A 17,819-nucleotide genomic window follows, 5' to 3' on the forward strand; every position below is an offset into this window, starting at 1 on the left:
TAATGTGTTTATGCTCAGCTCAACCTTTTTCCCTTTCAGGGCACATGCACTTATAATTTACTGATGTAGAAATGAGCTTTCTAGATCCTAAAGCCAAGACAGAGATTTGGTTCACATCCACAAGGCCAATGCAGTCCATGTGGGAAGCTTTATGCAAATTATATAAACGAATTTAGAGACCAAGAAACAAATTATAAGAAACCATTCGGTGGCCAGAGCAGCAACTGTAGGCAAAGACCTCCTACATCCATCTTGGTATGTGAGAGTTCAGGGCGGCTGTGGAAACACATGCCATAGCTGCCAAATCTGTGTAACTTGTGAGACGGTTGTGTCCTGGGGGGTTGCAAACTTCACGCAAAAGCTGTTCCCAGCCCAGATGCTGCAGTGCTATGAAACTGGAAAGGAAAGCAAAATGAGTTTTATGTTCTTCCCCTTCTTCCTTTGTGAGGGAAAAAGGACTGGACAGTGTTCTCTTTAAAAAAAAAAAAATATATATATATATATATATACTTTTTTAAAATACCTTTCTTCGTCTTTTAGAAATATAAGGAATATGAAGGACTGTTTTCCTTAGCAGTGCTGAAGGCCATGTTAGCTGTTCTAGACAACTTTCTGGAAAGTTTTCTAAAATGGAAACAGCTTTCTGAAGCCATAATTCAGGAAGCCTCCCCATTTAAGAAACATTTAAATCTTATGAAAGCAATATAAAGCAATTAAATGTGTTCTTAAGGAATCAAGCAAAGAGGACTCTTTGCTCACTTCTTAACTGAAGGTGAGAAGTTGATGGTTCTTCCTGAAAACATAATTTTTTTTTCCAAATATTTGTCAAGCATTTAAAATAAGCATTAAAAAAAAAAAAGCAAGCACGATTAAAATTAATTCCCTTCTCACTCAATCCGGCTTTAATTATTTAAGATCCAAAACCTTTGCTAGTTCTTTAGTCAACTAGTCTTTCAGGAAATATCAAGTAGAGAAGACATGACTTTTACAACTAGTAATGCCTTTCCACTCCCCACACTTTACTGGAGAACAAGTAAGTGTAAATGTTCTTTAAGTCACCCTAAAATAAAAGGCAACCAATGTTTCTTCTTCCTGATGGAGGTAAAGAGTATACCTAATTTTTAAATATTCCTTCTATATTATTATTAAAAGTGTGGGCACAGGAGCATGTTACTGTGTCTAGCTACTCCACAGTATTAACCATGCACACTTTCTTACCCTGCTGTCTAAATTCAGAATACAGAGGGTTGTTAACCCCTCTCCCAGGGAAAGGCAAGCTACCTTCTGTTTACACAGAGTATTATTCAGAATTGGAAGCATATTGCAAATTCACAGCTTGGTTACTCCACTCTCATTTGTTCATGTATTCACGCACTATGTATTGTAATAAGCCAGAAAATAAAAGGCTGGCTTTATGATTTTTAGGTTGCCACTCTCCCTGAAAATCTCACCATAAATACTCTTCTCATAAACAAAGTCATCACAGATTGGCCCATGAACTCTTGCACTAATGGTAGACCCAATTTTGCTACATGGAAGGCTTACATGTGTGTATCCATTTTTTTTGTGCAGAAGGTACCCCAAACTTTGTATTGCCTCTCTGGAGCCTTAATTTGCCTATTCTTCTCATCTGTGGCTTATCAGTATAGTTGAATTACGTTCATTTTTGGTAATACAAGTTTTAAGATTGCAGCAACTTCATCTTTTTGTTCTCAAAAGGAAGCTGGAAGTTTTCAAATGGCTCCGAGACAACTGGGTGTTTTGTAGTCCAGACCATTTGGAGGAAACAAAGGCTGTAGTTTCCCAGTATTTTTTATTTCTCTCTTTTGTCTGTTGGAGGATTTAACCAAGAGGGTTTCAGTAATCTGGTTTACAGCTTGGCCTACAAGCATCTTTGGCAGTACAACTGAATGGACAAGGACAAGCAGCCAAACAGGAGACATCTTTAGCTGATTTCACTGCTGGAGTACCTATTTTAGGACTATATGCTAGGGCTTTGTAATAGGGAATAAATACCATTTCTTTCTCTCCTTTGTTCGCGAGAGTGGTGGAGGTCATTTTAAATGAGTGGTATAAGCTCCCAGTGATCGGCTGTCAGCTTGACTCACTATATGCTACAACATCCAACAACAATAAACAGCAAGTTATCTAGATGCATTTACTAAGACGGTAAGCAGCAGAACAAAACAATTTCCTTCAAATAATTGTTATTCATCCAAGCAAACACACAATAGTTATAAACAGGCCAGTTCATCGTTCTCACAGCTACTGTTCATGTTCTCAGAGCTGTTTGTAGGCTGACATCAGTCTTGCTGGTTTCTAACCTTCCTAATGACCCTGAGCATACAGATCCAGGTATGGGTATAATTAAGCAGTTGTCATCTCCCACGGACACCATGGTAGTGCACATTTCCAGCCACACCACCAGGACCTGGGTGCACAACCCTCTCCCATTGGTCCTCCTGAAGCTTACATCCAGCCCTGAAAACTGAGCAATGAAAAATCAGAAGGGTGGCTCATAATAAGGGTACCTGGCACCATTATCTGTGCATTCTGCCCTATAGCTCTGTCCTGCTCTGCTGCATCGACTGCTGATCCTGCCCCATTCCTCCTTCCCGTGCTCTCTCAGTGCACCTCAGCAGGCACAGGCTGCACATCCAAGACTTTAATGAAGAACAAGGGTATGGTGGGAACGTCACACTGCCTGTTTCTGTGAACAATTGAAGTCTGATTTTTTTCTGGACAACAAAAGAAAACCTCAAAAAGAGAAAAATGGACACCTGCCAAGAAACAGGGTGGGGGAAAATGTTTATGGGTGTTGGCACATCTACTGTGCAGCTTTCCCATGTTATAAACTACACCACTGTCTGCAAATCCAGGGAAGATACCCTTCTGCAAACTAAGATGATATGAGACTTGCCTGTTACATCCCCTGTGAACGTAAATTCCTACTTCTCCAGTAAAACCATGTAATTAAAGGTGTTTTATTAAGCACGTACACCAGGTCAGTATCATCCCAGAATGAAATTCTGACTAAAGCAATAATGCACTGCACAGCAGGGCTTTAAGGCTCCGACGAAATTAAAATAAAGATTTGGAGGCTCTGAGCAACCCCGGTCGGTATAAGGGGGTGGGGGAAGGGCAGCATGTGGTTTGGGATATTTTCACCAAATGTTAAATCACACAGAATATTTCACTCGTCTCCAGTGTGAGATCACGACATGACTCCTCTGTAATGAATTCTTTATCTTGGCAGCTCTCCTGCTTTCTCCCAACTGTGCCTCCCTCTCCCCTTCTGGTCCCAGTGCCGTAACATATGGTAGTATTTGGAGAATGATTTCGGCCTGGGAGCCGGCCTGGCTGCCCACACCTGTGCACTCCCCCGTCTCGCTGCTCCGCAGGCGGCCGCGCTCAGGCCACGCTCCAGCGCCAAGGCCTGACCTCACTCCTTCGCCCTCCTCCCCGGGCACGCCGAGAGCTGCCGGCCTCCTGCAGCCCTGTGGATGTGACATTTAATTTGGTGGCTAATGTGACTGCGCACGGCCGTTCCCCCCCCACAAGGCCCGAACCCTTCTTCCCACGCAGCCTCGCCGAGGCCTCTCCTCCGGGCACCCGTGCTGCATGGCGGCTCCAGGTGGCGGCCGCAGCTGGCCCGCCCGTGTCGCAAAACGACGATGCAAAGCGGCTGAAGGAGAGCAAAGCTCCTGCCCGCCCGCTGCAAGCCCGGCCAGCGCGCTGCGGCAGCGGCTGGGCGGGAAGGCCGCCGTCAGGGGCCCAGAAGGGGCCCGGGCGGGACGCGCACACCCAGCCCTACCGAGCGCGGAGGCTCCCGCGGGCCTTGCGCAGGAGCCCCCGGCGGCGGGGCACGGACGACACCGCCCGCCCACCCGCCGGTCGGCGCGGCCGGAAGGCGTCGCCCCGCGGGAGCCGGTCGCCACGGCGACGCGTGGGGCCTGCCCGCCGCCATGGGCCCGAAGCGGCCCAAGACCGACGGGGCCGCCGCGGCGGGGGCCGCGGCCAAGAGCTGGGAGGCCGCGCTGGTGTCCGCCCACCTCGAGGAGGTGAAGGCAGCCGAGGGGCAGGGCAGGGCAGGGCAGGGGCCGGGCGGGCCGGCCCCGGGACGCGGGGGCGCGGGCCCGAGGGGCCCTCGCCGCTCCTCCGGCCGGGTTGCGGCAGTGTCGCTGCAGGGGCCTCCGCGGGGTCCCCAGGGTCTCCCCGGGGAGGGCCGTGAATCGTCCCGACGTGCGGCGGAGCTGCCCCCACCACCACCACCACCACTGAGCCGTGGCCTAGCGGGTTTCTAGCTTTTCCTCCTCGGCACTTTCCTTGCTGGGGCTCAGGGTGCCAAGTTTCGGCTCGGAGTGAACTTTTTATAAACTGCTGAACAACGAGGTTTGATGGAGGTGCTGACACAGCATTAACTGTAGCGTTGAAAATGTGAGGCCGTAATTTTCCTGCTTGAGTGTGTGCAGCTAAAAGGCACTTCTTTTTTTTTTGCTTACCCCCCACCCACCCCTTCTTTTACAGCGTGTGAGGATCTAAAGGCATATTTAGGTTTCCAGGTTCTGTGTAAGCAATGTAACTCTAATAAATCTTGACTTGCAAGAGAGAATTTCGTTTCAAAATAGCGTAGTAGTTTAGCAAACAATAATATTTATCTAGCATGTGTTTATCTAGCGCTGCTTCTGCAAGTGAGACAAATGACTTCCACTGCTGCCTTGTTTGGTGGGTTCCTGTTGTGCCCTATTAAAAAGCCGAGGGTGTTTGTTGTTACTGTGTTTGGTGTTTGGGTTTGTTTGGTTTTGTTTTTTTTTTAAACATGCCAGCCGTTCTGGTTAAGTATGAGGACTTTTGAATTCAGGAGGAGGCTTTTAAACTGGCTAATCAGTTTTCCCAAAAATGCCACAGATGTCCAAAAATCTCTTAGATGCTTATTTGCTTTTACTTGGTAGTAACCATATAGTACAAGTTTAGCCAAACAAAATCACTTTTTGGAGTAAGCTGCTCAGCTAAGGCTGTTGTTTCCCATTTTTCCCTAGAACATATATTTTTCACTAGAGTTCAAAGGCACTTGAGCCCTTTCTTGCTTGTGAATCTCGTCCCTACTCTAGGAGAGCCTCCCTGAAGCATGAGAAGGGCGTGGAGGTTCAATCTCCATCACCTTCTCGGTTCCTGACCTTTCTCCCGAGCTTACTAGCAAGGTGCCAATTAGTGTTTTTTTGGTTTTGGGTTTTTTTTATGGTGGTGTTTATTATGGTTGTGGATATTGTCCAGTGAATTCACTGAACAAAGTGCTATGTTTATTCTGCTGCTTCTACATGTAATTTATTACATTTGTTAAATGCAAACCATTGTATTGAAGTATTTTAAAAGGTAGAAAATAAAATGCTCAAAATTTAGGAAATGCCAGAATTAGGATTATTCAGGACCACACATTGAGGCAGATGGAAAGAAATGTTGAATACATTCACTGAAGGGGGCAAGAATTCTATAGGAAAAAATATGTGATCACCTAAGTAAAGATTATCGTAATGCCTATACCCATGGGAGCTGAATTAAGATTCCTTAGTTCCTTAATTCTGGTATTGACCAACTGTTTTCTGTTCCAGTTAAGCTAATTCCACTTTCTCTGTCTCGCTGTTAGCAGGCAGAGCCTTGGGAACATGGGAAAAACTGTCTCCCTGCTGCGGTCAGCTTGGACTCAGACTTCTGTGATGCTAGGCAGCTGCTGAAATTTCTTTTTGCAGGAAAATTCCTGTTCAGCTCTTATATTCATGGGCAGGAGCATACTCGGTGCAAAACTGTCAAATGCCAACAAATCTTTTCTGACCATGTGTGAATCAAGATTCATCAAGTATGACCAAATGTGGGTATACTTAATGTAAATAAATGTTCTCTGTAAAAGCACATCTTTGACACAAGTATGGCTGTGTCACCAGATTTTAGTTCCTCTCGAACATGGAGGGAATTGGATATCTTAATTACTTAATCACATAGGGTTTCTTATTAAAGGATAAAATTATTTTTAAAAATCCAGTCTCATTCTGTGAATAGTTTAGCCACATTATCCTTCCTCCCTGCCCCCCCTCTGCCCCAGTAATCTTATAGCATACAAGATTTAAACTCAAACATATAGAGGTCAGGAACGGAAAGCAGCCTGTAAAAGAGAGTGTTGAGCAACTTTAATTGTAGGTGTCACCAGACACACTGCACAAAATTATTTCTTGCTCTTCCTCAATATTGTATATGATATACCATATGAATCTGAAATTATTTGGGAGATGACAGGAACTCCTATCAATTAAATAAAGTTCTCTCCTGGTAATTCATGTATAATGAATTTTTAAATCTTTTACTTGTATCAATTTAGAGAATATAATTTCCTTTTAGTGGAGTCAAAGGGAATTTACTAGAACTGGTTTAAAATTGTACCAGGTAGACTGGGCAATGAAATTTTACATTTTAATGTGTGTTTATGGCTTACAATATTTTATTAGTCTGATCTATGAAAAGGAGTCATTTTACCAGTGCTGTTAAGATTTTATGGACGGGTATGCTAACTAAAATATGATTTAAATGGTATTTACTAACCAAATAATTGCTTTTACTAAACGTACTGTGAAAACTGGCAAACAGACAACTTAAAGACATGTGCAGAGGAAGTATGGAATTTTCATTATAGTTTATGTACATCTTTTTTGTTTCTAATGTGCTACACAGAAGAACATGGAGCTGCAAGTTGTATTTGCCTTCAGATATTTTTCAAGACATTTTGATTGGGTTCACTGCAGAATTAAATTGCAAAATATAAATTAAGATTCTTAGTTTTAAACTTTGCATACTTTAAGTAGTTAAAAGGCAATATTTGCTAAGTGAAAGGTGAATTCTGGGCAAATACAGCCCTTAACAATTGAAATAATGGTAGTCTATTGTATCTTCTTATTAGCTAGTATAACTAAGCATAGCAACTGGAAGCCACATTCTGCTCTGACTTTCCATCTGTATGGTTCCTCTCACTTTATTGGCATTTTAGTGCCTGAAAACTGGACTGAAATTAAAGCTTGTAAACCCATTAAAAATGTTCTGAATAAGAGGGCTCCACTTTTGATTACTGTTCATACTGCTTCCTCTTCAGAGAGGAATTAACGTTTAATTGAGTTTTGATACTCTCTTACCTGCCCAGATTATACAGCAAAAGCTCAGGCTCTTAAAACAATAATCCATTAGTAATATGGGTGTGTGTCAATCGGCAGATAAGGAAAGTGGACTTGCAGATTTCTTGGCAGTGATGCCGTACACAGTCACTATGTTAAGGCTACAAAATTGCTGATGAGCAACCTTTCCCAGTAATGCCAGCTATATTTACTGATTTACAAGCTCCTTCATTGTTGAAAGCAAAGAATGCTAGAGGTAATATTGCCCTAAGTGTTCATAAATCACTAATAAATCTCATTATTTCTGAGGCATTACTTAAAAACCAGGAGATTAAAGAACTCTTGCTGTTTGATGCTGAAGTGTTTAGAATTTAAGTTTTCAAATGTTTCTCTTCAGCCATTACAGTTAAATTTGAAATTGTGCTGTAATGAAATGAACCTACTAGTTGTGGCCTGGGAGGGGGGGATGGGACACAAACAACACACCCCCCGCGCCCTCTCCCCCCCCCATTAAATACTGCAAGAACAAGTGCTGATACAAAATGGCAGATACTCAGATTGGCTGGAAAGGGGAAATGCGGCAGGGTGAGATGGCTGCTTGATGCTTTTCCTGGCCAAAGGGATCAGAAACTGGTACTGCAAAAATAAAAAATATACCTGACTTTTTCAAATGTCTTCTCTAGAACAGCTGCTCTTTTGAGTCTAGGAAATGAAGCAGAGAAAACAAGATATGTTTAAAGAGGAAACAAAATTTTGTGAGCTACGTCTGCTTTTTTTCTTCAATGTGAATTGAAGTTAGAGATTTTTTTTGACATACCTATACTATTCCAATACTACTATGACAAATAAGATATGTAGGCTATGTGTACTGGTTTTTAACAGTTGGAAAAAAATCACATTACAGACACAGTGAAGGCTTGAGAACAAAATCAGGAGAGGATGAGACACCTTATGTGTTTTGTGAAAACAAGGATTTTGGAAAACTGCTAGCTGATTTCATGGAGCTTTTGGAGTTAGGTGGATCTTGCTAGGATTGGAGCCTCTTCACCTGAGGGACATACAAGCTTTCCACATAGATGGTTATTTCTAACACTGAGAGACTTTGGTGCATTTCAACTCTTGACGTGGCCAAGAGTTTTAACACGGCAGGGTGGGGAGGGCAAGAGTGTCACTTGTGACAATGATTGTCACTGGATGTTTTCCAGTGAGAGTGGTCTGTCCTTCCCTCCACTGGAGCTTGTTTCAGGTTGTTTAAGGAGTGTTCAGTTACCAATGCCACGTTTCCAGCTTCAGGTTTTTTTCATTCATGTTTGAATGAGCGTTGTTGATTCTGTGGGCTGTCTACTCCCTGCATTTTGGTCGTCTTCATTCACAATATGTAGTGCTTGCGTTATACTCTCAATGGCAGCCTCCCTAGACTCTGTCCATGCTTTTCCAGTAGTTATTTTTATGGTTTTCTCCGTCCTGTTCTTTAAGCTGGGAACCTCATTTGAGGTAGCCTTAGGGTCACTAATCTATCCTCTTTCAGATCCTTTCTCAGGTCTCATTTCTACAATAACATTTGAAAGAATTAAACTCAGTAGAGGAGCAGTTGTATATTGAGGGAGAAAATATTTTTAAAGTAACCATATACATTTTACTACTTTTCCTTCTCATTTTTATGTTGTGATTTTAGGTGGTGAGCTGTAGAAGTGGGGTCTGTTTCTTCTCTATCCTTTCAGTGCCTTGAACATTAAGGATACTGTTACAGTATTGATAATATAAGGGCAATATTGCAGAAATAATAGATTTTGAAGGTCAGAAAAAAGCATAGTCAATTAAACACCTTTAAAGTATGTACTAAGACTGCACATTGGTTGTCCTTATTGACTTCAGTTGCTGTTCTCAATGTTCAGCTTTTCTGAAGAATAATCTGTGAGGGCTTCAAAATTGGTCCCTCTGGAAATAGATGACATGCTATTAGTGACTCTGAGAATTCTGGATCATTATTCCCTGTTAAAGTGTGTGTGTAGCTATTTCTGATATTTATCTAGCTCCAGTTCCCAAGTACAGCACCTTTTTTAAAAAAGGAGTATTTTTATCTTCATTTTGCAGCTAGGGAGGTATGGTGTCTCTAATAACTGTTTAAATTTTTACACAAAAGACCTTGTATTGAGTTGCATATACTTCTGTAGAATTAAGTTAGGTGGGGTTATAATTTTCACTAGCAGTTATCTTGTAGAGGCTTATTCCATGTATTTTATTTTTAATATATTAGCCAGTGGCTTGCCTATGCTGTAACTATTCTCATAGCTGTTCTGCGGAGAAACTTGAGCAGCTTGTTTCTTTGAAGCAGAGAATTTAGGGTGGAAGAAGATGTGCCACACTGATGTCAAAGGCATGCCTTTTGCTGAGAGCATACCTTTTTCTCAGAATGCTTGGGCAAATCCTAAGTTTTTTGAAAAAAACATTTTTCACAGTCAGGACTTACCCTGATGTTTTGCTTTGGTGCTTTGTTACAGGCTGCTGTGAAGGTGGGCACCACAGTGGAAATCAGGAAAATTCTCTCTCTGTTGCTTTTAGTGCCTTCCCAGGGAATGCACAAGTATCGTGAAGGAGAGAGTCTCAGTGCTCAAAGATAACTCTGAAAGTGCCTGGGAAGTATTAGAGGGGCTAGAGAATAAGGATTTGGAGAAGGAATCTGAGAATGGAGAAAGCTGGAAGCAGGATCAGGTAATGAAACTAGGGACTAGCTGGACAAGGATACTGAGGATGAGGAGCAAGTAATGGATATGGGAAGCATTAGAAGAAGTGGTGGAACTCAGATGAAGAACAGAGAATGGAAATGGAAGGAGAGGTGAGCTAGGGACAGTTGTGGCCAAGGAGTGGAAAGATCAAGAAGAGACAGGACTATAAAGATGACAGGTTTCACAGGCGTTGTTGCAGGATGATGTTAATCAGTGCTAAGCAGGTGTAATTTGTGGGCACCAAGATAGCAGCATGTTTTAAGGAGGAACTGAAGAAGGCATAAGGCAGAGGTTTTAGGACTCTCTGATGGAGATTTCTTCGCATACCTGAAGAACTGCAGGAAATTGTGGGAGCAGGCTCAATATTTCTGCTGGACCATGCTTCCCCTAGCATCTAGGGTAGAACCTGACATTCCTGAGTCTTGCTGCTCTTGTGCTGTCAGCGTCTGTCTGTGAGACTTACTGAGCCTCGTTCCCCTTTTTTGGTGAAGAGGACGGCATAGTGGTATCTGTCACTCCCTTAGCTCATGTGGCAGGTGGATGGTTGTTCTAAAGGCTCTGTCTCTGCTGGTGGGCCCTGGGAACACCAGGATAATGCCACATGAAGGCGTTTCGATCTCAGTTACGAAAGCCTAGAAAATCATGCGTTGGCACACAAGTATGGACATCTAAATGCTCTCTGTTCAAAGAATGGTAAAGTTTTTGTGTCCAACTCTTGGCAGCTATACAATGACAACTTTAACTTGAATTCAGATTAACTGCAACTCCTGTGCACGTGTTTTGATGATAACGTTGGAATACCTAGCTCTTTCATAGTGCTGTGCACTGGCAGCTATCTTGGCAACTTTAGGCGGGAGGAGGTATTGTCCCCCAACTACAAAGGGGAAAAAAAAATTCAGTATACTTGGTTCAGTCCCCACACAGGCCATTGCTGCTGCTGCTTCTCTGCTAAGCAGTGCCTGCTGCCCCAGGTTAGCTGGACACTCTCCTCTCAGATTCCATCATGTTTACATGCTCCTAGAGCATCAGTGATATGCTTGCACTCTCCTGCATTTTGTAATTTTAAAAAATCAAGGTTTATTTTGTGCTGCTATAAAACATCAAAGAAGTTTATGATGTGTGGAACTGTAGGGGCCCTTTTGGATTAGGTGTCTGCTCTGTAGCTACTTGCAGTTTCAGGAGACTACACTTAGTAACCCAGGTGATCTTTTCATCTTTTTTGTTTCTCTGAATATTCTGTGATTAAAAAAAATGGGGCGTGTACATATAATCACGTCGTGCCATATTCATGTGATGTTATGATTCGTTACCTTAAGAGTATGACAAACTGTTTCCATCCGTGCAAGCATTTACTAGTTCAAAACTTACGCCAAATGTTGCTTTCTGCCACCCAAGTCATCAGTTACTCAAAGTGCAAACATTTAGGTAGGCTTTTTTTCAGCTAAGAGAAGGAACAAATGAAGAAGGGTACAGTAAAACTGGAAAAAGAAACTTCTCCTTTTACCATTTACATCTAACTTTTTGTGGTTGTTTTTTTTAAACGGTCCTTTCCCTTGCTTTACCATCAACTCAGATTTTGTTCCTCTTTTCCATGAGGACTTTGTACATAATATACATGTATGAAAATACTTCCATCAAGATCCTAAAGTTACCACCCTCTCTTAAATTTGTCTTTAAAATCTTTCCCTGCTATGATGCACGCTGGACTGGTATGTGACTCTGCTTAGCCTGGTCCTGATTAGTGTGACAATGTCTTGGGACTGCCTTGGTCTTACTGAAGCTCTTTCCATATTTACCTTTATGCAGCTTTATAGATACCCTTGCAGTTTACACATGCAGATGTGCAATGGAAAAAAAAATAATTTGGTGATTCCTGAAGAGTGTACAGCACAATCATTGGAAGTGCTTACGCTTCAGGCGCCACTGATGCTGATGGAGAATACTCTGGAGTGAGATGTAGTTGTGCTGGAGATAGCCACTCACTTTGTGAAAGGATTCCAGTAGGTTAAAGCAGAAGAAATGGAAAAGAAGAGTAACCAGTAAAAGTTGCTTCAATTACATCATTCTGAAGCTCTTGTGGATGTATATCACTAAATAATGTGTTCCAGCCTTCTCTTGTTCTGCATTTCTTTAATGCTGAAATAATTTTTTTCCATAAAAATATGTGTATTTTACTGCAAATGTTTGAAAACTGCAAGTATTTTTCATTTGTCAATAATGTAGTGAAATATAACTTGTCATTGATAAATAGTTTTTCTTAGTTGAGAACACTTAGTGAAACTGTGTAAGAATCTTGGTATACATAAATATACCCTTATAAAACATCATACAAATAATGCTACTATTTTCAGGAAGTAGTATCTGGGCATTATCTAATTCCCCCAATGAAGGAGCTGAAATTTGTTTATTTTTTCTGCAACAAATAATCACAATAATACTAATTGAGAATAATACATCTATTCGAAATTCACTCTTGTTTGCTTACTGAACTGTCAAATCTTCAAATGACACTTAAAAGTTACTTTACTGTTGTGTGATGCTAATGCAGTGTTTGCCTGCAAGAGGGTTTGTAGAGGTTGCTAGTAGGCATTTGTGTTTTCCATAGCATAATGCTGCCACCTGATGGCAGAAAGAATTGGGACAAAGTAGTATGTGGTTTTTCGGTTGTATACAGTTCATTTCAGTGTGATTAATACAGTGATGTTGAATATTTCTTAAAGGGAGTAACCATCTCTGCAGGATTACTCCTTGAAGCTGCAGTGAAGCACTTTTGTTTGCTTGTGTTTTAATACCTTAAATATTTTGTTTTGGAAAGTAGGATGACTGGAAGCCTAGCATCGCTTTCGTTGTTGGGACCAAAATTGAGGATGAAATCCACACCAAGGCCCTGTCTCTTGCTGCACAGGTGCCACAGCGGAAGCTCTTCAGCGTGGTAACATGTGAAGACATTTTCAGACAGGTATTCCAAGAATGGAACTTTTAATAACAAACCAAACCCTAGATCTCACTTCTAGATAGTTACTTCTTTGGTTTGTAGTAACTATAAATTTTGTAGTCAGTTGAATTACTCTGTGGAAGTTTTAAAAATTACACTAATTCATAGGAGTTAAAAATGGAAAAAGAAAAGGTTACTGTACAACCTGGTCTGCTCCCTGTAAATAGTGAGGCTTTGTTACAGACTTTTCTTCAAGGTGCCGATCACAAAAGTTCCCTCCCTAAGGTACAGGGGTACCTGCCATAAGATGATTCCTTACTATTTTGGAGTGTGAGTGTAGTGTTTTCAAAAGGAAATAACGAGTAAAATAATTTGTGTAAACTTAAAATCTTCTCACAGTAGAATGCTTTGTTTCCTTGCAGATCAGAGAATCTGGGAATCAAAAGGGAAAAAAGGTTAAGGATGTGCCTATGTACTATGAGGTAGGTTAAAACATGTATTGCGGAATCAGTGTTCTTTTACACTGAGGCAAATACAGCTGTATTATGCGTACCTGGGTAAATGCAAGTCTATTGGATGTAGCTGGTAAAAACACTCAACCATCTAGATACTTAAACTGCTTGCTTTTTCTGATACCAGCAGTGTTCTGTTGGACTACTAATTAAGTGAAGATCAAGATATCTTTTTAGGGATATGAATTTTATTATGTTAAGAGTATGTTGTGTGGTCATGTCTTGATGGTGGTGTCACAAATTACAGAAAAACGATTAGACTCTGCTCTCCCAGATGCTCCCAGTAATTTAGACTTACACCTTCATTTATGGAAATGCAGTCCCATAAATGAAACACCATCTCTGTGTGCTAGTATCCATTATAATCTCTGATGTTAAATTCTAAGCTGGTTCCCCTGGTGGGGCATGTCAGCGGGGTTAGGGATCATGCCTAGTACAAAGAGGACTTCCTTCTCCCTACCTTGTTAATGTTTTACTTAGAGCTTGTGAGAGGTTATAAAATCCTGTGATTAATTAGAAGATTGTTTAAAATTTTCTCAGGTAGAGTTTTATGGCCCTACAGACCTGGAGCATAAAGAATTTTGGATCCCCCTAAAAAGATCTTGTTTGCATTTTAGTTCTGCAATGGCTAGTAAACTTTTTATGTGTCTCAGATTTTGGTGGACTTTATAACAGGTCTTTTTAGTTGCAGTCTGTTTTTCAGTAATGCCAGACTACTATCTGAACAAGTCCCTTTGGAATTATTTACCACTGACATGACTGTGAATTTTATGCAATTAAACCTGTTCGTTTAGGACTAGCCTCCCAGGCAAACCCACCCTTATATTACCTGGGATGTAAAACCCCTTCAGTCCTACTGCAGAAGGATTTTGAAGTCTGGCTCTAAGCAGAAGCTTTGTATGATACCTGTATTTAATTACTAAGAGCAATTTTCCTTGTGAAGTGGATACTTATTAAATTCCAGCTGTCAGTGCTGTGTCTCATTAGCTACTTACTTTACTCCTCAAAGACATTTTTTTCCTCCCCTCGTTTAACAGAGAATATAAAATGCCTGTTCTGACCTTTTGCTTGGACTCAGTTTCCGTTCTGGCTGTAGCAAATTAAAAGATTGATCGTGTTGCCACAAGCATTAAGATCCTGCCTCTCTGGGCAGAATGTGCTCCTGAGCATTCACTTAAAATCCATGTGCGGTTTGTGCATTCAGAGCTTTCACTGCAGTAAGGATAAACAAGTATGAGGTTAGCACAGAACACAGGGTTGTGAAATGTTCTTCTGAGAGGAACATTTCTATCTTCACTGCATATGGTTCTCTTTTCTGTGGTAGGATTCAACACGCTGGCATTTCCACAAGCGCATATTCATTTCTAGGGAGACTGTAAATGAGATTCCTGATGTTTAATGGTCTTTGAACATATGACGTGTACATGTGTGTGAATTTGGGACTGATGACATGCATAGTAATGTGGTTATTAATTGTATTAATAGTAACAGTTGCCCATGTCAATAGTCTTGCACATTGCGTCTACTGAAATGCAGGAGTTTTTAATAAATTTCAGTGCAGCAGTCTGCAGTGCCTGCTTTAAGTCAAGAAACTTTAATAAACTGCTCTTGGTATATTGCAAGCTAATTATATATCATATTAAAATAATTCCTTTTGCCTATTCTGAATTATTTCCCTTCAGGGTTTCTATCATCTTCCTGTGTTTTATTTCCTATCACTCTTATTGTACAAAGTGAAAAAGATCAGGGAAGAGTTTATGAATATGTAGCTAAAAGATTTCCAGATCCAGGAGAATTAGTGTCTAACACCTTTTCTGTCTTTTAAGTGACTTGATGGGAGTGGGAATCCTGATTTGTAATTTTGTGCTAATACCAGCACTTAATTAATTGATGGCAGGCTGAGTCTTTCAGAAAGGTGCCGTGGAATTTTTTTTTTCTTTGTATGTGGAATGGAAAATGTTATGTTTCCTGTAGCAGATCATCCACAGATTTTATAATGAATCGGATTAATCCTGTACAGTTTTTTCCAACAGACAAGAGCTAAAACTACAGTATGTTTAAATAAAATCTATGCATTTTATTAGCAAGGTATGTATCGTTTATGTACCTGTTTGTTTTGTCAGCTCTCTATTAAGGTTGGTAATGTCATATGTAATTAAGGTGCTTTACCACTACTAAATATGCTAGTGTTCTAGTTTCCAAACTTTGAATTTTGAAAATCTATTCAAGCCTAAATTTTGCATACTAGATTTGTTCATGAAGCTGATTTTTTAAATTCTTTTTCTTGAAAATTCTGGTGAGATTGAGTTCAGGGGCTGTGTGGATGGAAGGATTTTTTTTTTCCTTGTAAGAGTTGTTTTCCAGTTTTGTTGGACTCATTGGGATAGGGTCAGGAAAATTGCCTTTACGTTACCCAGGAAATTTTGAGGGGGATTCTTGTCCCATACTCATAGGGGAACAAGCTGGAGCTGTGGAGTGGTACCATAGTGAGAAAAGATTTTGAAAGAAGATGGAGCCTCATGTCGTCCTTTCGTGTGTAAGACTGGAAGTAGATCAGCGGTGTTGCTGAAAATGGACAGTTGAATAAGGGATATAGCCATGAGAGAGAGATGGAAGGGAGAGAGATGTGGAACAATTTTGTGGTTTTCTTGGATAAGCTGAGGTGCTTGGCATAAAGGGTTGTGGAAAGATGAAAAAAGCACAAGTGTCAGAGACCAAAGCAGTTTTATTTGGATGTAGATCCCAGAACACTGCCTTCAAAATGTGTCCTTGTGCTTGTGAAGCCAGCAAAACTGAAAGACTTGTAACAGCAGCATCATTCCCCACACTGCTCTGACTCATCTCCTGGACAAGCCATCCCATGTAACCAAAAAGGCTTGATTGCAATTAAACATAATAATCTTTATTCCACTACCTGTCAAGACTTAATATATTAATTCTGCTTTCTCACAGCATGGCTCCTACCTATAGTTGTCAAACTGAAAAATATTGTCAAATCAGGGGCCAAGTCTAAATCCTGGCCCATTCTCATGCTGGAATTCTGCGACACTGGAGCAGAATAAATCAGCTGTAAATAAGTATTTCCCAGCTGTTAATCACTGGGTAGATAGCTAACTCTACTGGTGTCTCCTGCATTTTAAGGATGGGAGGCAAGATGAGCAGTGTGAACTGCACTCCAGAAATCCTCACTAGACTTACAGTTCCTTGAGGACAGGTATACGTGAATACGATTTAGAAAAGCTCCTAGGCATGGCAGAATTTTTTATATTCTTTTATATATATAAAATTTATTTATTTATTTATTTATTTATTTAAATTATATGTGTGTGTATATATATAAACAAACCTAAGGAGTAGATTCATCTTCTGCTAGGCTCTGTATAGTATGCTGTGAAAGAGTGGAAGCATGCTTTAAGTAGAAAAGATGGGCACAATCCAGGGGAAGAGGCCATTACACAAGTGGAGTGAAGTCTGTGATGGCAGCAAATCCCATAACTTGCAGGGGATGGGGGAAGGAGGTGGTTGGAGAAGGCATTCATATTGGAAAGGAAGAGGTTTGGGCTTTGGACCTCAAATGCAGTGGAAGCGTTTGATGTAGTTGAAAGGAAAGTTTCCTGCAAGTGATTTTTTTTTTAAATTTTTAATCCTGTGCCCTGTGTTTAATGATGCCTTTTTTGTCCTCTCCATCTTTCCTTTCCCTGCGAGACACAGGGCTTTGAAAATAAGATTTTCTTTCTCCCTTAATCTCTAGTTAAACTGCCCCAATGATCTCTGTGTTCTTCTCAGCCTAGGCTGAGAAGTGCTTCGTAGTTCAGTGCCTCGTATTTTAGACTTACATTGTTAAGGTTTACACTCTTCTGGCTTACAAGAGGATTTAAATGGGAGTTATGTTACTTTTCTGAGAGCTAACTTTTCTGCTCAGGTGTGAAAACTTTGGACTTGTTCTTCAAGTGTAAATGTGATCTGTTTTCCCAAGAGACCATAGTGAATGCTGCAAAAATAAATATATATATGCTCAGAATATGATCACTAAATTGTTTTGATGCCTCTTTTTTTGGTCAGAAAGGCTACTGACAAGAAAACTTGTAAACAATGTAGCCCAAGAGTTGGCTTTCTTACCAATGCTGCTATCACCAGTTTGTTTTCTGTTCTGTGAAATTAGTAGATAGATAGATCCAGTCAGCAGAAGAGACTATTGTGACCTGTACCACCAGTAACAGTATTTTTTCCAACAATAGTCTGTGTGTTGAAATTTTTAAAATCAAGTTTGGATGTTTTTTCTGAACGATTGAAAAACAGCCACAACTTAATTTGTTTCTGGGGAGAACCTTTCCTGGTAAAAGTTACTTCAAGTTTCCGTGTAAATGTATGTTTCAATGTACGGCTTACAGCCATATTTACTAAATTAAATAAAATCTTGCAATTAATCTTCTCTGTGTAGAAACTTTGAGATTGTGTTCAAATTGTCCCTTAATTTTTCTCTTTATTTAGC

The 17,819-nt window shown here is 40.7% G+C and overlaps 1 protein-coding gene across 1 annotated transcript in view; it reads left to right on the forward strand.

The window, feature by feature from the left end:
• Nucleotides 1–3,965: 3,965 nt before the first annotated feature.
• SPAG17 (sperm associated antigen 17) overlaps nt 3,966–17,819 on the forward strand; it is a 119,561-nt gene continuing 105,707 nt past the window's right edge. The window contains exons 1-3 of the mRNA XM_075709244.1: nt 3,966–4,061; nt 12,699–12,839; nt 13,238–13,297. Of these exons, the coding sequence (XP_075565359.1) occupies nt 3,966–4,061; nt 12,699–12,839; nt 13,238–13,297 (297 nt within the window). The remainder of the gene's footprint in view (nt 4,062–12,698; nt 12,840–13,237; nt 13,298–17,819) is intronic.

Source organism: Pelecanus crispus, chromosome 1, assembly GCF_030463565.1.
Source record: "Pelecanus crispus isolate bPelCri1 chromosome 1, bPelCri1.pri, whole genome shotgun sequence".
Taxonomy (NCBI): domain Eukaryota; kingdom Metazoa; phylum Chordata; class Aves; order Pelecaniformes; family Pelecanidae; genus Pelecanus; species Pelecanus crispus.